Source organism: Mastomys coucha, unplaced genomic scaffold (genome assembly GCF_008632895.1).
Source record: "Mastomys coucha isolate ucsf_1 unplaced genomic scaffold, UCSF_Mcou_1 pScaffold5, whole genome shotgun sequence".
NCBI lineage: Eukaryota > Metazoa > Chordata > Mammalia > Rodentia > Muridae > Mastomys > Mastomys coucha.
In genome coordinates this window covers 111322280-111345245 of record NW_022196911.1, presented here as the reverse complement: position 1 = coordinate 111345245, position 22966 = coordinate 111322280, and the positions used below count along the sequence as shown (strand labels likewise).

The window sequence follows — 22966 nt, the reverse complement described above, 5'->3', positions numbered from 1 at the left end:
AGAACAGCTTATAGATTTCAAAAGTATTTATATACCCAAAAGAAACATAGACAATTAACTAGGGAGGTGGCTTGTGAGAGAACAGCAAAGAGTGAGACTGAATGCACTGCTTGACATTTGTAACTCTTGTATCAAGTTTGAAGAAGAGGACTTTATAAGTTACTCTTTCTCTGAGATGAATGCTTTTCCAAATTATCACAGCTAATGAACCAAATTCTTACCCTCACCTAATATCTGTGCCACCCTCCAAGCAGAACCATTGTTCATTGAAACAGTTGGTGAATGGCTTTATGGATAGACCATCTTAATACCTACACCATTTCTTAAATGAATGTAACCTGTTCTCTGTGGGCTGAGAATAAAGTCACTCACTCAAGTCAAAAAAAAAATATATATTTACAAATAAAAATCCAAGCAGGTTCAAGCCTCCACAGCTGTTCTCAGCACTCCCTGCTTTCTGTCTTCTGAGGGTCATGCACACTCCTCCTCCGTGGACATATGAACTTCACATCTTTTTGTTTGGTCATTGGGCTTGCTTCCACTTATAAGACTCTGTTCACCATGCAAGAGTGACTCTCAGGAATCCACCATGATGCTGGCTCACCGCTACCTCAGCAGGAGGCCTGTCCCTTCTGTTCACTGGCTCCTCAGCTCACCACATAGTCAAGAATAAATTTGAACTCTTGATCCCAAGTCCTGGGATTACAAGCATGCATCACCATACCCAGCACCTGTCTGGCTTTATCCTTGCAGTTGAAAATATTTCCTCATACAGTTTTGACATCCGTGCATAGCTGATCTCTGGGCCCTTTTGAGACTTTGTCTCCATTAAAAATAAATACCTATGTATTGGCAGAAGGAAGGAAGGGATGGATGGAAGGAAAGAGGGAGAGAAGTCATTCATATAAATAGGATGTTTTGGCGTCAATGATCCATCCCTCTTGGTGCCGCAATGGAACTGTGTCCACTGATTCGGCCATTCCCACACATCACTTCCCTGCCCAGGCAGGCGAAAAAGTTGCTTGGGCTTCAGAAGTGTGTTGTGAGCTCTGCTGAGCCAGGTGGTCCAGATTTGTAGGGTCTAATTCAAAGAAAGCTGGCAAGAGCCTTAGGCAGGCAGCAAAGAAACTGCACATGAAAAAGTCCATGATGGTTGACCATGGAGTGCATGGGGCATTCCGAGGTAGCGAGGTGGGGGTCTCGCTGGAGAGATTGCGGGCAAAGGGACTGCTGAGTGAGATGGCCCAGCGGGAGCCCTGTGGTCCTGTGGGGCCAGAGAGTGAGATCACCCTGTGGCCCACCAGTTGCAGGCATTAGTGCCTGCTCGCTTTTTAAAATATTTCCCGCAACAAGTCCAGAGCTGGAAGAGAGTCTGAATGACAGTAAGGACCAATGCTGGGACACTGGGAACTGTGTTCTGGGCCTAATACTCAGATAGCCTTAAATAATAGAGTTCTTCCTTAGTCTGTAGGAAACCCTGGCTTCTATCCCCAGCACCAGTTAAAACTGGGTATGATGGCACACAACCGTAATCCCAACACTTGAAACTTTGTGGAGGAAGGAGGATCGGGATTTCAAAGCCATCCTTTTGCTACCTAGAAAGTTTGAGGCCAGCTTGCGGTACATGAGATCCTGTACAAAAAATAAAATAAAATATTTGTGCATTTTCTTTCCTCACTGTCTATCACTCTGTCCCCCGTTTTTCTATACACACCACAGGGGCAGTGGTTGCCCTTCCCTTGGGCAGGCTTCAATTCATGCAAAACTTCAAGAATCAGGACTAGATAGCAGTGCACCACAGAGGAAATGCTCAATCAGGAAGTTTGGGGTTCTCTTTCCACATCAAGGGAAGGTCAAGGGAGTGGAGTGCCAGGCAAGGGATTTTTGTTCTTCCTCTTAATTTAAGTTCTTCCCCTTCGCAGTCACAGGACACAGGACACAGAAAATGCGAATTTCTCTGTCTTGGCTGGACAGCTAGAACAAGACATGTGTGATTCTAGCCATGGCCACTGGGTGGAGACATATGGCTGTCCAATCCCTCAATTTTGGCCCAAGGTGGAATCAGCTCCACAAATCAATGCTGGGGGCAGCCCAGTGTCTTAATTAGGGTTTTCCTGCTGTGAACAGACACCATGACCAAGGCAACTCTTATAAAAGACAACATTTAATTGGGGCTGGCTTACAAGTTCAGAAGTTCAGTCCATTGTCATCAAGGTAGGAGCATGGCAGCATTCAGGAAGGCATGGTGCAGGAGGAGCTGAGAGTTCTACATCTTCATCTGAAGGCTGCTAGCAGAATACTGACTTCCAGGCAGCTAGGATGAGGGTCTTAAAGCCCACACCCACAGTGACACACCTACTCCAACAGGGCCACACTTTCTAACAGGGCCACTCCCTGGGTTGAGCATATACAAACCATCACACCCAGCGAGTGCAAAGTCAACAAACAAGGCAATGTGTCCTCAGGCCATTTCCTTCTTCCTTCCTTCCTTCCTTCCTTCCTTCCTTCTTTCCTTCCTTCCTCCCTCCCTCCCTCCTTCCCCTTGGACAAGGTCTATTTATATACTCTAGGCTGACCTTGAACTTGCCATCCTGGCTTGAGGTTAAAACTTTGGGGTCGGGGCTGGCAAGATGGCTCAGCGGGTAAGAGCACTGACTGCTCTTCCCAAGGTCCTGAGTTTGGATCCCAGCAACCACATGGTGGCTCACAACCACCTGCAATGAGATCTGACGCCCTCTTCTGGTGCGTCTGAAGACAGCTGCAGTGAACTACACTGGAGTGAGCGGGGCTGGCAGAGATCCTGAGACCAACAGCAGCCACACACATGATGGCTCACGGCCATCTATATAGCTACAGTGTACTCTTCATACACATAGAATAAATGAAAATAAATCTTTAAAAAAAAAACTTTGGGGTCAGTCATCCTTCATTAATCTTTTGGACAGATGGATGAGAACTAACTTAAAAAACATCCCATCAGGTTCTGTTGGTAAGCATAATTAATTAGTATTAATTAATTTTTAAAGGAGAGGGGGTATAGATGGCTTTGCAATTGCTCTTCCTGTAGTCTTACCCACCACTGAGCCTTGTTCAGGGACTCCTGAATTTAGCTAAGGATTTAAAGTTAGGGATGGGCGTGTAGCTCAGTGGTAGAAGGCTTACCTAGCATAGTCATGCAGTGGAATATTATGGGATGGTACTGCTGTTCTTACATGAGAATGTACAATGATATCTGAGGTGGTTGTGGCCTGAAACACTGAGGGGTGAGAAGGGGCACCGGGGGTGGGAAACCTGGCATCCACATGGCTGGGGGAGCACGAACACAAGGACCACATCTACGTGAATAAGTGCAAAATGGCCGGGCAGAGTCACAAGCCACAGAACCACATCGAGTCAACGACAGACCACATATGTGATGTCGGACCTCGAAGAATGTCATGAGATGACAATTATTCCCGAGTGACGCTGGAGCTGCCTAACACTGTCGCAGAAACCGTTACTTGCGGGTGTATAATGTGGTATAAACATACCTACGGCCTTGCCAGGAATATAAAACTATAGTGTGTGGGGTTGGAGACGTGCCTCTGTTGCTAGTGTTTGCCTCGCATGCTCTGAGCCCTGTCCACCAACTCATTTCTCAGAACCTGTCCTCACTGTTGGGTGCCACAGCATTGAATCTTTCCGTGCTTTGAATATCTTCTCTCAAACTCACTTTAAAATTGTTTTTATTGGTTAGTTTGCTTTCGGAGACAAGGTCTCACCCTGTAGCCCGAAACTCACTATGTAGCCCAGGATAACCTCAGACCCCCTGAGGTCCTTCTGTCTGGGATCACAGGTGTGAGCCACCATAGCTGGACTCGGGTTAAATGTAATTGCCACTGTGATAGCATTGGAAGGTAGGCATTCTCCAAGCTGACATCCAAGCCTTCAATACGTAGGCCTTCGGGAGACTTGGTTCTCTCTGAGGGCTGGTCTCATGGCTGAGCTGAGCCCTCCCTGAGGCTATTTCTGCCCCACCTTGTTCAGGGGCTGCCCCTGGCACCAGTGCCCATGGGACCCCGTCTCTAGCTGGGCCCATTGACCAGCAGCAGATCTACTCAAGCTCATAGCTTGTAGTTGCTGTTGCAGGTCATAGTGCCTTTTATTTATTTATTTTTTTATTTTTTACTTACTCACTTTACATCCAGCTCATTACCCCCTCTCTGCCATCCCCTCCCACAATCCTTCTCCCAATTCCCAACTCCTTCTCTTCTGAGCAAGTGGGGCCCCCTGGGTATCTCCCACCCTGGCATCTTCTCCCACTGAGGCCAGACAAGGCAGCCCAGCTAGAAAAGCATATCCCCCATACAGGCAACACCTTTTGGGTTAGGGTCCCCCTGCCCCAACTCCAGTTGTTTGGGGCCCACATGAAGACCAAAGTACATATCTGCTATATATGTGTGGGGAGGCCTAGGCCCAGCCTCTGTATGTTCTTTGGTTGGTGGTTCAGTCTCTGAGAGCCCCAAGGGTCTATACTCATGGATAGGTAGGATTAACCTAGTGTAAAAGGCCATCTTACCAGAAGCAATCTACAGATTCAGTGCAATCCCCATCAAAATGCCAGCCCAATTTTTATAAACCTTGAAAGAGCAATTCTCAACCTCATATGGAAAAATAAAAAACCCAAGATAACAAAAACAATTCTCAACAATAAAAGAACTTCTGGGGGAATCACCATCCCTGATTTCAAGCTGTACTACAGAGCAATAATGATTAAAAAAACAAACAAACAAAAAAAAAAAAAAACAAGCCGGGCGGTGGTGGCACACGCCTTTAATTCCAGCACTTAGGAGGCAGAGGCAGGCAGATTTCTGAGTTCGAGGCCAGCCTGGTCTACAGAGTGAGTTCCAGGACAGCCAGAGCTATACATAGAAACCCTGTCTCAAAACAAACAAATAAACAAACAAACAAACAAAAAAAACCAACAAAAACTGCATGGTATTGGTACAGAGACAGACACATTGATCAATGGAATTAAATCTAAGAACCAGAAATAAACCCACACACTATGGACACTTGACTTTTGATAAAGAAGCCAATATCATACAATGGATTATAGTGTCTTAAAGCAACACAGACCTTACATCTCTGGATCAAAATTCTTAAATCAAAGCGTTGACAGGTTATTCTTCCTTCTGCCTCTAGGGGGCGTCCCCTCACTTACCTTTTCTCATTGCCAGCGGTCCCCTGAACTCCTGGGCTCGTGGTCCCTACATCCATCTTCAGAACCAATGGACTATCTTCACAACTTTCTGTCTCTTTCATCCCTCTCAGCTCTGGTTAACAACTAACACGGGCTCTCTTCACACTCTACATACAACTGAAATTACCTTGAAAATACCTTGATAATTCAGACTCACTTTACACACACACACACACACACACAGAGAGAGAGAGAGAGAGAGAGAGAGAGAGAGAGAGAGAAAGAGAGAGAGAGAGAGAGAGTCTCTCACAAAATCCACATGACATCCCCTAGGTAAAGTACCTTTTTTTTTTAACCTTTTCCAAACTTTATTCCCAGGCTTCTTCAGCTTAATTTGTTGCAAAGAATGAATTAGGTATAAGCGAAAACTGAAAAGAGCTACAGTGTCCGGGGGGGCTTGGGCTAAAAAATATTAAAGATCTAAATTTTATCAGATCCATAATAAACAAAAAAAATTGAAAAAGCAGTCGTGATATAAAATAGCAGCTCCTGTAATTGTGCAAGTGTCACCTTCTTCAGAAGTTGCTTCAGTTTAGTTTGCCTCGTTCTTAGAAGCCGCATCAAAATTCTCCACCAGATCCGGAACTTCATCCTCATCCTCCTCTCCAGGAGCAAGTGGTGCTTTTCCATCCACAGGTTGTTTGGCCAGAGCTTCAGCCAGTGTCCTTGAACTAGGCAGATTGCATGCACCAAGCTCTTTGAGAATGCCGGGAAGCATTTGTCTGCTGCTTTGTCTCAGCGTGGCCTGTAATAGTGAAGGTGTTTGCTGCCAGAGACACCTGAACTTTAGGGGTGTTAAAACGGATCACTGTTCCTTGGTTTGTAAACATGTTCACCTCTTCAATGCCAGAGATATTGTTTACCCCTATAAGGGAAACTGGAGTTTTTTAATCGTCTGCTGTGGCTGTTCTCTGAACCTCCTTCTTCTTTCTATGGGCAATTCTTTTCCCACCAACGCGCACTTGTGCCTGCAGTTTGGCGAGGTTTTCCTGGCTCATGATCATTTCTTTCATCTTGTGGGGCCACTCGGGGGACTAAGGTTCAGGCTCTGGGGGTCTCAAGCAGACCAGCTGAGATAAGGCTCTCACACACGCGAGGACACAAGATGGCAACTAGAGGGGGGTAAAGTACCTTTTCACTAAAATACATTCATAGGTTCTGAGGATTGGGACAAGGACATCTTTCAGCTCGTTATTCTGCCAGCTGCAATTGGCCAGCAGCCTGGGTGGACAGGACTACTCCAAACCCCTCTGTCTTCCAGTTTCTATTGCTGTGATAAAAAACACCACGGCCAAATGCAACTTGGAGAGGAAAGGGTTTATTTCACATGCACACCCTCACCACAAACCATCACTGAGGGAAGTCAGAAGCTGATGCAGAGGTCATAGAGAAGTGCCACTTACTGCCTTGCTCCTCAGGCTGGCTCAGCCTGCTTCGTTATAGAACCCAAGACCTCAGAGATGGCTCCACCCTCTGTGAACTGAACCCTATATCAATCATCAACCAAGTAAATGTACACAGGCTTGGCCACAGACAGGTGGGAGCGTTTTCTCAACTTAAATTCCTTCTTCCCAACTGATCTGGTTTGTGTCAAGCTGACATAAAACTAGTTGGCACGTCCTGCCTGGGGGGCGGGGGAGGGCTCTGCTAGAATGATATGAAGATACTGTGTTGAGCAGGTGGGAAAAGAGCTTACTGGGTACAGTGAGGCTGCAATATGGAGCACGTGTGCCAGAGAAGACGCAAGGTGCTATAGGGTGAGAGAGTAAGGAGGGGGAGGGCTAACAGGAAGGTCGGGAAGGTTACATAACTGTGTTGAAGCAATGGTCCTTCCCCGCAAAGGTCAGTATGAAAGGTGGAGCCAGTGCGAGGCCAAACAGATAGCCTCTGGGCTGATGCCAAGCTGCAAGGCTGGGGTTCAATGTGCAAGGTCATCATGACTTTTGTGCAAGCCTGTGGTTTGGGCAGAGTCTTGGGCAGTGACAGTTACTGTTGTCATGTAAATATTTGTGATGATCGTCTTTTGTGGACAGCGTCACTTTGATGATTCCATCTGAACAGATATGAATTTTAACCCCTGTTGTGCAGTAGGGCCAGGTGAAACTGAGGCAGGAGGATAGATAGCAAGTTCAAGGCCTGCCTGAGTTACAGAATGAGTTCAAGGTCAACCTGGGCAATTTAACAAGACCCCAGTCTCTAAATAAAATAGTAAAGAGATTAGAATTAGGGACTTAGCTGAGTGACAGGGCATTTGGTTAGCATCCTTGAGGCCCTGGGTTCAGTTCAATTATCTCAACTACTACTACTACTACTACTACTACTACTACTACTACTACCACTACCACTACCACTACCACTACCACTACCACTACCACTACCACTACCACTACTACTACTACTACTATTACTATTTCTTCTTCTTCTCCTTCTTCTCCTTCTTCTCCTTCTTCTCCTTCTTCTCCTTCTTCTCCTTCTCCTTCTTCTCCTTCTCCTTCTCCTTCTCCTTCTCCTTCTCCTTCTCCTTCTTCTTCTCCTCCTCTTTCTTCTCCTTCTCCTTCTCCTCCTCTTCCTCCTCCTCTTCCTCCTCTTCCTCCTCCTCCTCCATCTCCTCCTCCTCCTTCTCTTCCTCTTCTGGTCAGAACTGCTAGTTAGTTAGTTAGCTAGTTAGTTTTTTATTGATTCTTTGTGAATTTCACAGCATGCACCCACAACTCATCTCCCTATCTCTTCATACCTACCCTCTGTCTTTGCAACCTCCCCCTCAAACTAAAAATAAAAATAAAAACAAAAAAAAACACCTCTTGTGGAAGCTGTAGTGTGTCGCCGTGTGTCCCACAGTGTGCCATTTTGTCCACACTTCTTTACTTGCAAATGCTCATTGCAACGAATCATTGGTCTAGATCGAGGCTTCTGGCTTCTGCTACACTATCAATACCTCACGAGGACCACTCAGAGAGAGGATATGGATTAGGACACAGATCACTGGGTAAATGTTTTATCTTAAGAATAGGCATGTTGAGAGCAGGGCATGGTGACACACACCTTTAATCCCAGCACTCAGGAAGCAGAGGCAGGCAGATCTCTTGAGTTTTCCACTCTACAGTGAGTTCCACGACAGCCAAGGATATACAGAGAAACCCTGTGTTGTTTTAAAGAAGAAAAAGAAGAGGAGGAGGAGGAGGAGGAGGAGGAGGAGGAGGAGGAGGAGGAGGAGGAAAAGTCTGTTGGGCCAGTGAGAGGGCTCAGTGGCTATGTGCTCTGGCTGCCAAACCTGACAATACAAGTTCAATACCTGAACCTCTCATGGTAGGAGAGAACTGACTCCTACCAACTTGTCCTTGGATCTCTACATGCACACCTTGGCACACCTTGGTATGTGGGCACAACCACATGTGCACTCACATACACAAGCAAATATAATTCATGTAGAAATGAAAGGTATATGTTTAAAATGTTTCTCAGTGTCTGCTTTGCATCTCTCGAACTATTTGAAGCCCGTCCTCCCTGTAGACCCTGCAGAGCCTCTATCAGCAAGAAGGCTTTTACCCATTGCAGCCTCCTAACTTGACCCTCCCAGACTTCAAAACCCTAAATTAAATAAACGTCTTTCTCCTATAAATTTCCTAGTCTCCAGTATTTTGCACTTGATTTTAGTCAAAAGGCCAAGAAGCAAGAGAGAATTACTAAGACAATGACCCTTGACTTTTGTTAGGGTTTGACATAAGTGACTCCATTTTGATCTGACAAATTCTTGTTCATACACACACACACACACACACACACACACACACACACACACATACACAAAGACAAAAGTGTACCTCAGAGATGTTAGAGAACATTGTCCTGGACACAGTTACCACTGCCTTGAAAGCACAGCACCTGTAACTGCCCACACCTATGAGACTTTCAAATACCCCCATCAATCCCTCACCTGAAATCCCAGCCATGCCCTCCTGCCTGCTCCTTTCATTCCCCTAGCACAAATTCTGTCCCTGTATGTGAGGAAGTGCTAGAGCACATAGGAGATGAGAAGGTAGCTGAAGTAGGGGAACTCCATGTATAGAGATTTGGAGGACACCTGCACCTATACTGGAGAGAAACTTTCATTGGTACAGCTGTTGGAGGGGGTCAGTCCTGATCCTATAAGTAGCCCTTCACCCATGCTCCTGTAGGAAAACCTGGTGAGCTCACTGGCTCACCAAGCTAGACTGGAATGCAATTGTTTCTTTGGGTTGAGCCCTACCTGGGTCACTAGATATTTACATACCCCAGGAAAATCACATGACATGGCACTGTTGACATTTATGACTGGCTGGATGAGGTTGCCTATTCCTGATGGAAAAAAGTGCTTCCCCATGGGGATGCTGGATGAAGGCCATCCTACCTGACTCTCCCTCCCCCTTCACTCTAAGCACAGGCTAAAAGACGAAATGAAATCCATCACCTTAACTTTTCAACTAACGGGACAGTCAACCCTGATGGCCATTTTGTGTGTATTTGTATATGTGCATGCAGGCACATGTGTTATGGTTGGAGGATAATCTGAGGTGTCACTCCACACCTTTCACCTTGTTTGAGACATGGTCTCTTGGATATTCACTCCAGCACCAGGCCGGCTGGCCTCCAAGCTTCGGGGACCCGTTTCCACCTTCCATCTTGTTGAAGCAGGGCTGTGATTACAGGCTGTCTTGCTACATATCCTACTTTTTAATTTGTAGAGAGAATATCCTGTGTAAAGTATGGATGCATCATCTGTCAATTAAAATGCCTATGGCTTAGGAAAGAAATAGGAGGTGGAACATCTGGGAGGTAGAAAGAATTCTGGGATAGAGCCAGGTGTTGGAAGATTTGCTTGGGAAGACATGACAAGATGGATGCATGGTACTTGAACCCGCCATGCTCGTGGCAGAATGTTGGCTAGAATAAATGAGATATTTTAAGTTATATCTAGTGAGGGAAGAGCCTAGCTATACAGCCAAGGTATTTGTAAATATATTTTGAGACTGAGTCTCATTTCTGGGAGAATGGGACTGGGAGGAAGAACCAGGCCCAACTTCTACATATTTTTTTTATTTTTACAATTTAAATAATTATTTGTGGGGGTGGAACAGGGGGCTCATGTGCCATGGTGTGGAGGTCAGAAGATAACTCTGTGTACTCAGTCCTCTCCTTCTATCTTTACATGAACTCTAGGGACCAGAATCAGGTCACCAGATTTGTATGGTAGGCATTTCATCCACTAAAGGTGAGCAGGCCACACATCCAGCTTTATATGTAGGTTCTAGGGATCAAACTCAGGCCCTTGCACTTGTTTGACAAGCACTCTTCTCCAGCCCTGATGGCCACTCTTTAACATAAATTTGGAGCATCCAGCTTTTCAGTTTTTAACAGAAAACTGTTACATCCATCTATCCATCCATCTATCCATCCATCCATCCATCCATCCATTCATCCATCCATTCATCCATCTACCCATTCATCCATCCATCTATCAATTCGTCCATCCATCCATCCATCTACCCATCTATCCATCCATCCATCTACCCATCCATCCATCCATCCATCCACCCACCCACCCACCCATCCATCCATCCACCCACTCACCCATCCATCCATCCACTCATCCATCTACCCATCTATCCATCCACCCACCCATCCATTCATCTACCCACTGTTTACTGAGGACTGCATCTGAAGAGGTTCCCCTCCCTGCCCACAGTCCTAAAGCAGAGAGGTGAGTGGAGAAGACCATGTCTATATATATCCCTGTAAATCAAAAAGTCTATGTGGGGCAGGAGTTTTGTCCTATGCTTCCCTGTGTCCAACCTTCTGCTTGTTGTGAAGCAGGTCCCTGAATGCTCTGCAGGGAGTGGATAAAATATTGAGTGGATGGATGGATGGATGGATGGATGGATGGATGGATAGTTGGGTGGGTAGGTGGGTGAGTGGCTGGGTGGATGAATGTATGGGTGGGTACATGGGTGGATGGTTGGGTATATGAATGGATGGATGGGTTGATGGTTGGGTAGATGGATAGATGGATGAGTAGATGGGTAGGTGGATGGATGGGTGGGTCGATGAGTGGGTAGATAGATAGATGGGTGGGTGGGTGAGTGGGTGGGTGGATGGGTGATGGATGGATGGGAAGGTGGGTAGGTGAATGGATGATGGATAGATGGACAGGTGGATGGATGGATGGGTAGGTGGGCAAGTGGATGGTTGGGTGGATGGATGGGTGGGTGGGTAGATGAATGGATGGGTATGTGGGCAGGCAGGTGAATGGTTGAATAAATGGGAGAAGGAAGAAAGGAATGAATGAACGAATGAAAGCTGCCCTTGGGCTGGTCTGCCCCAGGCAACAGGGAGAGGAAATCGGGAGAGGAGGAGAAGAAAGTGAAGGAAGAGACATGTCCATAGGAGAAGAAAACTGCCTCTGGCTGGGCACTTGGCACTTGGGCTGCCCCATGGTAAGTGACTCACATCAAGAAGCAGGGCTTTCCTTTCCCTGCCCATCCCTCCTAGTTGAGAGTCTAGTTTAGTCACCCAACTAAACCTTTGTATCTGAACTGTTCCTGGGCCCAGCACTCTATTTTTGGCCATAGCTTCCCTACCCCCCCCCCTTAAGACTTAATTTCCAGGCTGGAAAGATGGCTCAGTGGTTGGGAGCACTTACTGCTCTTCCGGGGGTCCTGAGATCAATTCTCAGCAACCACGTGGTGGCTCACAACCATCTGTATTGGTATCTGATGCCCTCTCCTGGAGTGTCTGGGGACAGCGATAGTGTACTCATATATACAAAAATAAATCTTTTAAAAAACGAAAGACTCTTAATTCCCATCTACACAATCCAATGCCCATTATTCTTTCAAGTGGGAAGAGCCATTGGTAGGTTTGGGGCTAGGGCCTGGGGCAGAGTTGAGAGCAGACCAGTGCTCTGTTTGCTGTACCTATAGTCCCTACTGCTGCCAACACACTTCCCTCACCCTGTGGAACCTGGCTTTGGGCGTGTATCTATCCGTGTATGTGTGTTTCCCCTTTTATGTGTCAGAACATTAGTACTAGGAAAGAGGGATGAGTCATTGGGTGTGCATACCATGAGTGGAAGATGGGGTACATGAGCTGAAATCTAAAGAATTTGGACTGGAGAAGAAACTCAAGCAGGATGCCTTTCCTCTCATGATGACAATAGACTAAACTTCTGAACTGTAAGCCAGTCCCAGTTAAATGTTTCCCTTTATAAGAGTCGCCTTGATCATGGGGTCTCTTCACAGCAATAAAACATTAACTAAAAAGTCATCCTTGACTAACAGCAAGTTCAAAGGCTAGCCTCAGCTATAAAGAATCCTGTCTTTTGTTTGTTTGTTTGTTTTTCCGAGACAGGGTTTCCCTGTATAGTCCTGGCTGTCCTAGAACTCACTCTGTAGACCAGGCTGGCCTCAAACTCACAGAGACCTGCCTGCCTCTGCCTCCCAAGTGCTGGGATCAAAGGTTTGCCTCAATACTCAGCAAGAATTCTGTCTCAAAAAAAAAAATCAAGGAAGTCACAAATAGCCATCATCCTACCACTCTGGGAACAACTTACCCTAGGAATTGCTTCTGGCACAGTGTTAAGAGTTTTAAGAAGCTGAGCAGTGGTGGCGCACACCTTTGATCCCAGCACTTGGGAGGCAGAGGCAGGGGGATTTCTGAGTTTGAGGCCAGCATGGTCTACAGAGTGAGTTCCAGGACAGCCAGGGCTACACAGAGAAACCCTGTCTCAAATTTAAAAAAAAAAAAAAAACAAAAAACAAAAACAAAAAAAAAACAAAGTTCTCTTAGGCAGATACAGTTTTCAGGCTATTGGTGGCTACCGCAGCCTGGAAATGCTGAAACCTTCGGATTCAAGTTTAAAATCACCCTGGTAAGAAAACACTCTTGTGTGTTCCATTGAGTACAGCAGTTGGTATGTCCTTCCCAACCCCCTGTACCCCAAAGGCTCCTCTGACTTCAAAGCTGGGCTTTAATATGGGGCTACAGGTATGTAAGAGACATCATTTAAACCATTTCTTCTCCCTTAAAAAGACATTATAAACTTTATTTCTTCTTTTACTTAAGAGTCCAGAGAAGCCCAGGCATTGTGGTGCATGCCTTTAGTCCCAGCACTCGAGAGGCAGAGGCAGGCAGATCTTTGTGAGTTTGAGGCTATTCTGGTTTACAGAGTGAGTTCCAGGACAGCCACAACCACACGGAGAGACCCTGTCTCAAAAAAACAAAAAATAAAAATGAGTCCAGAGGAATTTGCCCCTGACCTTGGTGCCACGGGCCAGGCTCCTGTCCTCAGCTGAGGTTTCTTTCTCTGTGAGACGGGGAAGCTGATGGTTAGTGCCCCCATGACTTCCACTTCCTCTGTTGTCTCATGGGTCCTTGCTGGTTCTCCACTTTCCCAATGACCACAGATGTTCTTCCTGGACTGACACTACAAAGCTAACTAACACAAGTACCATTCTATACAAACCACATCATGTCCCAGAGCCCCGAAGGAGCAGCATCTATGTCTTCCACACCCAGAGGCAGAACAAAACGCAGACTCAGAGGAGAGAGCCAGAGGGATGAGACTCTGTACCCACAGAGCCCTGGCTCCTGCTCATCTTTAGTGAAGCCAGTGAGGCTCATGACATTGAGAGCAGCAGCCAGCAGGGAGCTTGGGAACCTGGTGGGCACCACTGAGAGCATCAGATGACAAGAAATCACAGATGATGGTCAGAGAGACCTTTTCTGGGCTTCCAGATCTCACTGTATTCTGCTTTCTGGTCCTGAGGTTGATGAGGGGATTCTCCATTGGTGTGAGAATCCTGCTTCTGGGAGTCAAATGCCACAGATGTATAGTGAAGCTCTTCCTGCGGTAATGCCTAGAGAGAGAGAGAGACCCTAGACTCAGGCCAAGAGGAGACAGGTACATATCCCAGGCTTCATCTGCCCAGAAGTGGACTCATTGGCCCACCTGGTCAAGCCACATGATATGGCATGCTGGGTGTATCATGAGCATCAGAAGTAGCCACAATGGTAGAATGCTTCTAATGTCACAGGCTGACTTGTCTCAAGGGGAAAGGAAGTTAGCTTCCAACCAACTGATTTGCAATCATTAGCTACCAGGTGATGCCAGGTTGCTGCTGGTCCCACAGCTGGGAAGACATGAGAACATGTCACATGGTGGAGGAATGGGCCTTTCAGACGCAAGGGTAGGCACCATTTAACTATAGACAGCTGCTTAAAATAAAGACAGTGGGTTCCCTGCCCATAACTCATCCTCAAAAGACACCGATGAAGGACTGGAGAGACTGTCCAGTGGTTAAGAGCATTGGGTGCTCTTTCAGGGGACAGGGGTTCAATTCCCTTCTATGCATCCACATAGCAGCCCACAACTGTCTGTAACTCATTACAGGGCATCTGATGCCCTCCCCCAGGCATACACACAGACAAAACACCAACACACATTAAATACAAATAAATGAGTCTTTAAAAAAAAAATACACTGGCACAAGTGAAGGGAAGTCATAGCTTTGGGTCATCCCGAATGGATGTGGGACAGACCCTCCCTTCATTCCCCGAGGAGCAGGATCCTCAGTGGAATGGGGTCAGAGTGGACTCATTCAGATGAGTCACTTTTTCCCTCATCTCTTGTCACCAAACTACAGCATCCCTCAGGGCATAAGATGAGGGTTCAGAGGCCTCTGAGCCTGGGGGTGGGGTGAGGGAAGGAGCCTCCCCAGAAAGCCTTTGATGTTTGTATCTCTCTCAGCTTCTGTTTGACCCTCAAAATTGTGGGTCTTGGACACACCTCTAAAGCAGAATCGATACCAAAAAGATGGGGTGGGGGGAACCAGTACAAGGGGAAATGACTGGGTTTGATGTATTAATCGTCAAGACCATAGATACTGGCCACTCCTATAATCCCACTTCCTACTCCTAGCTACAATGACGCACGGCTCTTCCAAGGACCTCAGCTCTCGCTGAGTCTCCACCTGCCCCATCTTCTGTATAGCTGCCTGAGCCAGCAGCCCATTCCCCTTTTGCCCATCCCCATCCCTATGTGGTACCCTCGCATGGCCCGGGATCCTCATGCCAAGGGGAGCCAGGCTCTCCAACTTACCACTGTGCTATATTCCACCTCTACCTGACTTGGTAGCACCGGCTCTTCCCTCAGGGGCCACGTGTGCAGCTGCAAATTCACATACTGGGACTCACTCTGCTCAGCAGCCTGTAGAAGGTCAGGAGGCGTCATCCCTGGAGTCCCTCACTCCCACCCCTCTCCATCCCTCCCCCTGCTCTCTTTCCCTCCCACTACCCTCTGGGTGTCACAAAGGCATTCCCACTCTTCCCTCTGCCTTCACCCTGTTCTCTCGAGGGCGCTCCCTTCATCCAAGTCCTCTGTCCTGGCCAGAGGGAAACACACTGGACAGAACTTAGGGCACGAGTTGGTGGCTAGATCTCCAAGTGCTAGCCTGAACAATTCCATCTCCCTATAATAGACCGGTCTCTTCTACCAGCCCAGGGGCTCTCCCACAGCCTCCTCTTACATTCTCCTCGTGCCATAGCTCCCTTACCTGTCTGAGATTCTGAGACAGCTCTGGATGCTTATCAGCTAGAGGAAGGAAGAGAAGGAGGAGGTGAAGCTGGAGACAAACCTAGGAAGGGGGAAGGGGTGTGCTACTCTATCTGAGAAAGGCTTTCTCTGGAGACGTCAGCCATAGGTCTGGGATTTCTAGAACATTCAACAGTAGAGGAAATGCTATAATATGTTTAAGTGCAATATTACAGGTTTAAATGGAATGAAGTTTTTGTTTGTTTTGTTTTGTTTTATTTTTGAGACACGGTCTTGCTATGTTGTCCAGCCTGCTCTTAAAATATCCCCTAATCCACTGGGCGGTGGTGGCACATGCCTTTAATCCCAGCACTTGGGAGGCAGAGGCAGGCGGATCTCTGAGTTCGAAGCCAGCCTGGTCTACAGAGTGAGTTCCAGGACAGCCAGGGCTACTCAGAGAAACCCTGTCTTGAAAAACCAAAAACAACAACAACAAAATATCCCCTAATGCTCCTGCCTCAGCCTCCCAAGTGCTGAGAGTACAAGGATGAGACACTTTGCTTGGTTTTGAAGCAAGATCTTTAGGACATCACATAAGGGGCTGGAGAGATGGCTCAGAGGTTAAGAGCACTGGCTGCCCTTCCAGAGGATCTGGGTTTGGTAGCCAGCATCCACGTTGATCATCTGACAACTGCCTGTAACTCCAGCTCCAAAGGATCTGATGCTCCCTTCTGACCTCCAATGGCTCTCCACACACACGCACATGCACAAGTACAACACATGTACAACACACATATATAAGTAATTGAAACAGGGAAAATATTCTAAAGAAATCACATAGGTATAATAAAAGCCCGGAAGGGAGTCAAGCACCTCCGGCGCAGTGGCTTGTTTTCTGGGTGGTAGGGTTTCTTTTTGTTTTTTTTTGTCTTTGTTTTCGAGACATGGTCTCTCTATGTAACGGTCCTGGCCATCCTGGAACTCACTTTGTAGAGCAGGCTGGTGTTGAAGTCACAGAGATTCCCCTGACTCTGCCTCCCTAGTGCTGGGATTAAACACATGCCCCTCTACCGCCTGGTTTGTTTTGTTCTATGAGACAGGGTCTTCCCTACTTAGTGCTGTGTGCCCTTGAACTCTCTGCTATCCTGTTGTCTCTGCTTCTCAAGCACTGGGATTAAATGAATCAGCCCATCACATATCTTTCAAAAAGGAAGTGTGGGTCCACAGTGTTTCTAGGTGAAAGGGCACCCAAGAAGTGTGCTAGGCTCGGACTCACAGAACTGGGGTTGTCACAGAACTGGGGAAAGTCCCGTGTGATTAGCGTCAGCCCTGTGGGAGCAGAAGCTCAGGAGGGTGGAGAGTAGGGACAGAAGGGAAAGGAGGAGGGAGCCTAAGGTTCCTCCCATGTGACCAAAAGTCACAAGAAGTGGGAAGGAGCAAGGCAGGCTAGACACACTGAAGGCCTAACAGCCCTGCAGAGTCTCTTGAGAGTGTGGGAAGCCACGTGAGGTTTTATCCAAAGAAGACATAGCTCTGAGGAGCAGCCACTCAGGCCCCAGGAGAAAGGCCTCTAGGGAGCTATCTGCAAAGGTCTGTAATCACTACACCCAGGGACACCTCTGGGGCCCGCCCTCTAGGGTTACCTGGCTGTGTACTCTGAGGGTGTGTGCTTCTGAGAACTGGGGACAGAGCAGGAAGGTGAGAGACTGTGGCCGGAATCTGCCTACCCTAGAGCAGGGACAGGAGGACACAGGGGACTAACTCACCTTTGACCAGCCGCTTCTGGAACATTCTCCAGGCCAGCAGAGAGGCCCCCACCAACAGAAACAGCAGGAGAGCTAACACGGACAGCAGCACTGGGAGGCTTTATGGGGAGAGAGTAATTTGTTCAGTGCTGGGAATGGAACCCAGGGCCTCCTATATGCTAGGCAAGAGCTCTACACAGCTCTTGAGCTTATCACCAGGCCCTGACTTGCAAAACAAATACATAAAGTCAATTTTTTTTTAAAGGAATCTGTGAAATGACTTTGTGGATAAAAGAGTTTGCCCTGCAAACCTGAGGTCATAGGTTCAAACCCCAGAACCCACAGAGGAAGGAGAGAACTGACTCCTGAAAGTTGTGCACATAAGAATACTCGCTCACATACAATAATAGCCATTAAAACTTCATAAGGCTGGCAGTGCTGACCCACAACTTTAATCCCAGTGCTCAAGAAGCTAGGATAGGTGGATCTTTGTGAGTTCAAGGCCAGTGAGGTCCAGGCTAGCCAAGGCTATGTAGTTGGACCCTGTATCAAAAATAAATAAATAAATAAATAAATAAATAAATAAATAAATAAATAATTTTTATAGGGCTGGAGAGATGACTCAGTGGTTAATAAGAGTATTGACTGCTCTTCCAGAGGCCCTGAGTTCAGTTCCTGGCAACCACATGATGGCTCACAGCCAGATTGGATGTTCCTCTTCTGGTGTGTCTGAAGATAGTGACAGTGTACTCATATTCATAAAATAAATAAATAAACCTTTAAAATAATTTTTATAAAGGTCAACAGCTTAATGGCTTCTATATCTAAATCTCAATCTCTCTCTCTCTCTTTCTCTCTCTTTCTCTCTCTCTCTCTCTCTCTCTCTCTCACACACACACACACACACACGTACACATGCACACACAGTGTACACAGCTTTCAGTCCCAACAAACAGGGCCCTGCCTGCCATGAATGTCTGCAAGTGAACCTCCGAAAGCAGCATGCTTGAGTCCTGAATCTTGCCTTGTCGGGCAGCCACATTGTGGCTCTAGGTCGGCAGAAAACTTATGGGAAGGTTTTCAGGTGTGGGATAGTAAGGATAGAACGGGCCTTGGTCCCTGGATCCCAGGAGAGAGGCCATGTGTGTCCCGGGATAGCTTTGAATATGGACAACACAACCTCCAAAGGTTGGACATCCCTGCCCAATGCAGGGGAATTTGCTAATAGGAACCCTTTTGTTGTTGGTGAATGACATCAGAGTGTCCAGGCCTCAGTCTATGGATCTCATGCCTTGAATAGTTACAAATTATAAATTTACTTAAAATACATTGAAGTGTCCAGAATGGTTGGATTTTTGCTTTGTGTTTTGTTTATTTCGTTTTGTTTTCCTGGTATTTTTGTATCTTGATGGCACGGCTCTTGAGTGTGAACTTTATAGATAACAATGTTGTATCACAATGTCAAAAGTCTGTACATAGCTAATAGGTGAGATGACAGAATAGGGCTGCTCACCAGGAACCAATGTGGTGTCAGAGATGTGACAGGGGCCCTAACTGGCCCAGCCTTCAGAGAGGGGAGGGTCTGAAGATGAGCTCATCCACATGTCTAAGATACAGCCTGTGGTGCCTACTTCATGAGACCCCAGTGAAATCCCTGGAAAGGAACTGGGAGGAGCTCTTGGTGGAGACACACAGAGGCCCTGAGAGGGTGGTGCAGCCTGAGCCTGCTGAGATGGAAGGATTCTCCCAGTTGGCCTTGTTGTGTCTTCCTCGCAATCTTTACCTTTTATAACAAAACCATTTCTGTGGGCGATGACTTCAGTGAATTCCTGAGCCCAAGGGAATCATGAAAGCCTCAACATTTATAGCTAAAAGTTAGGAGAACAAGTGCTCAGAGCTTTTAACCTATAGGATCCATACTAACTCCAGTCACTTCCAAGATCCACTGGCAGTGTCCATGGGGTCAGAGTGGAGAGTCTGAAGCCTGGAAATGGTTGGTGACTGCATGCAGCTTTCTCGGGGGAGTCTGCAGACATTTTCAGATTCTCTGTGGAGTTGGTATCTCTCCGGTTTCTAGAATGCAGAGTCATGTAAGCCTGAGCCCAGCCCTGTGTCTTCTGTGCTAGCTATATGACTAGGCAGCATGCTTAGCTCTGAGCCTTAGCTTATTGACCTGAAAAAAATGGTGTGGTATGATGATTTGGATCAGAATGGCCTTCATAGGCTCATACATTTGAATCCTTGGTCCCCAGTGGGTAGTACTACTTGGAGAGGATTAGGAGGTGTGGCCTTGATGGAGGAGGTGTGTCAGTGGGGGTGGAGTTTCAGAGGCCCACAACATTCCCAGTCAGTTCTTTCCATCTTGTGGCTGTTTCTCAAGATGTAAGCTCTTGGCTAATGTTCCAGAGGCATGCTTGCCTGCTACCATGTTCCCACCATGACGGTCATGGACTCTAGCCTCTGAAACCATGAGCCCCAAATAAATGCTTTCTATTATAAGTTGCCTTAGTCATGGTGTTTTTTTATCACAGCCATAGAAAAACAACTATGGCGTGTGGTAACATGAAGATCTTCACCAGGTACAAAAGAGAGCGTTCTGTGAAGCACTGAGCCATGCCTGACAGGATGTCACCAGCTCTTTTCATTCTGCTCTCCTCTCCTGACTCCCTGTGTCCTCCTCAGCCTGAACTCTTCCCCCGCCCCGCCCCGCTTCAGCCTAGGTGTGGTCAGTGACCCATGACCTCCTACCTGGACTACAGCCCAGGATACAAGAGGTTCTATCCAGCAGGGTAGAACATGAACACGCAGCCATGATACCTACTTAAGCACCTCTGTGGAGAAGGCCCACCTTCAAGTCAGAAACCAAGGTGCCTTATCCCAAGCCTCACACTCTGGTAGCCCTTCTCTTAAGGGAACAACAAGGCTGAGGTGGACACCTCCAGGTCAGGAACCAGGGCTCCTCACCTCAAGACCTCGGGCTTATGATACTCATGGTGGCCCTCTGTGATGGATCCTTGAGTGGGACTCTTGGTAGACAGGCTGGTAGACACCACAGGTATCTCTAGTGTTGGGCCTGGAGATGAAGCTACAGATCAGACCTAGTTAGTCTCCTCAGATTCTACCAGTGTCTAAGGGCTTCCTACTCCCTCCCACTCTTCCTCCTTCCCTTCCTTCCTTCTTTCCTCCCTCCTTCCTTTCTTTCTCCCTTCCTTCCTTCTTTTCTTCCTTCCTTTCTTCCTCCCTCCTTCCCACCCTCTCTTTCTCTCCCCCTTTCTTCCTCCTTCCCTTCCTTACTTTTCTTTTCTTTCTTTTACTTTTTGAGACAAGGTCTTAATATGGAGTTTATAGCCCTGGCTGTCCTGAACTTGTGATCCTCCCGCCTCCACCTCCTGAGTGCTAAGATCTCAGGCATACACCACCCTGATCAGCTGCCCATGGGTTGTTTTTGAGCTGTTTTAGTACAAAGGAAGGATTAGGTGGGAGGATCTTCCTAAATCAGCTGATTATTTGCTCACATGACACAGCTGCCACCCCCAGCCCTCCTGAGGTGAAACCACACACCAGGTCTGCTCCCCTTCAGCCTTAGCCACATGCTGCCAGAGACAGCTAGCTGCAAAGCTGGCTTGTCACTAGTGATAGCTCCGTCTGAGCACAGCACTGTCACCGTCTGTCCCCTACTGACCTCTGCTCAGCCCCCAACACACCCATGAACTCTGTCTGGTTTTCATGGTTCACCCCCACAGGATACAGAACTCTGTCCTGGCCATACTCTGCTCTCTCCACCCTGTGTCCCCTGATAGACCAGCACCTTTCTCCTCATAAGAAGCAGTTACTCCAGGATGTCCCCTGGCTGTTGCTCTGTCCTTGACTGCCCCTCATCACACATAACATACTCCCAGGCTCTGAGCTAATTCCTGTCCCAGAAATTCCTGCTACTTGCAGCTGTCCTGGTGCTACAGTGCTCATTATGGGGACTTACCTAGGACCTTCTTTGGGACCACGGACAACTCAACTTTGAAGGACTTATCGATTCCAAAGATCTTAGTAAACTTAGAGACGTCATCTAAAAGTGGTATATCCACCACACACCAGTAGCTGCCTGCATCCTCCAGGGTGAGTTTCTTCAAGGTCACTGTGAAGGTAAGGTTCTCTGGGTGGTCCTTGATGGTTACTCGGCCACTCCTAGCTTCTTCTGAGCCTGTGGTCTTGACAATATCTTTGCATAGCATCAAACGTGACCCTCTGCACCAGTATTTATTTTTAGTCTTGAATTCTTCTTCATATTGACACTCAACACTCAGCGATTCTCCCACAGTGCCTGTCATGGTGCTGGGGCCACTCAGAGAAACACAGCCTGGAAAACACAAACCTCAGTTCTGCACCCTTACAGCTGGATGAGGAGTAAGGCCCCCAAAAGTTCCACCTTCCCACCTCCCATCAGCCAATCACCCTTCAGCATCCTCCCCTTCTGCCCTCTTCCATCCTTCACCCCGAATCCTCCCAGTCCCTCTAACCCACCAGAGCCTCATGTTTGCAAACATGGCAGCTCTGGGCATCTCAGGAGCCTGGAGAATAGCCACAAACTCACGTGTCATCCCCATTCCCCCCCCCAACACACACAAGAATATGAGCCAGAGAAGAAGAGGTGGCCAGCTGTGTGCCCAGCTCCCTCAATGCCCTGTGACCCTGTGCCTAGGAAGAAGGGTTGGGGGAAGGACAGGAAAATGGAAGGGTTTGCTCTCGAAACCTACGTATATCTCGCTGATTTGGAGGTTCTGTGTTTTTAAGTTTTCTTTTAAGGTTTATTATATTTGTGTGTATCTGTGTGAGTTTATATGCACCACACACATACATGCAGGAGCCCGTGGAGACCAAAAAAGGGTGTGAGAAGCCCTGAAACTCGAGGTATAGGTAGTTATGTATAGATATAATGTTTTTTGTACACCATGTTTACCCTTGTTTTACTCAAATGTGGATTTCTCTGCCCTCATCTCTTGTTTCAATCCAGACATGGCATGGCTATGTTTATTCTTAGAAGCTGCTGTCTCAAGTTTTATAAACATGCTCCTCATTCATTCTCTGCCTTGCTAATAAAAGCCAATGAGCCAATACTGACCTTTGGAGAGAATGGGTGGGACTTCCGATTCTAGGAGGAAGTGAAAGGGAGCCAGGAGAGAGGTACAGAAAACCTCAGGAGAGGATCAAAAGAGGGCAAAAATTCAAGAAATAGGGGAATACAGTCTGGAAGGAAGCCTGACTTGCTGGGAGGTTTAGAGTGGAGTAATGACTGAGCAGTAGCTGGCTCAAGGCAATTTTAATGACTCTTGGTCTCTCTGTATGGTTATCAGGGAACTAGCAGAGGTTAAGGGATAACTGCTGCTGGTTATCGGGGAACTAGCAGAGGTTAAGGGATAA

The 22966-nt window shown here is 47.2% G+C and overlaps 1 protein-coding gene and 1 pseudogene across 3 annotated transcripts in view; both read right to left on the bottom strand.

The window, feature by feature from the left end:
* Positions 1-5774: 5774 nt before the first annotated feature.
* Positions 5775-6255, bottom strand: LOC116078332 (annotated as a pseudogene).
* Positions 6256-13294: 7039 nt separating this feature from the next.
* LOC116078331 (CMRF35-like molecule 8) overlaps positions 13295-22966 on the bottom strand; it is an 11886-nt gene continuing 2214 nt past the window's right edge. For 2 of the 3 annotated variants that reach the window (XM_031353466.1, XM_031353464.1), the window contains 6 exons: positions 21531-21905; positions 20516-20636; positions 17573-17670; positions 15829-15866; positions 15375-15482; positions 13295-14133 (listed from right to left, as the gene is read on the bottom strand). In XM_031353466.1, coding sequence (XP_031209326.1) covers positions 13972-14133; positions 15375-15482; positions 15829-15866; positions 17573-17670; positions 20516-20636; positions 21531-21905 — 902 coding nt within the window. In that variant the 3' untranslated portion in view covers positions 13295-13971. The remainder of the gene's footprint in view (positions 14134-15374; positions 15483-15828; positions 15867-17572; positions 17671-20515; positions 20637-21530; positions 21906-22966) is intronic. The other variant, XM_031353465.1, reaches the window with a different exon arrangement.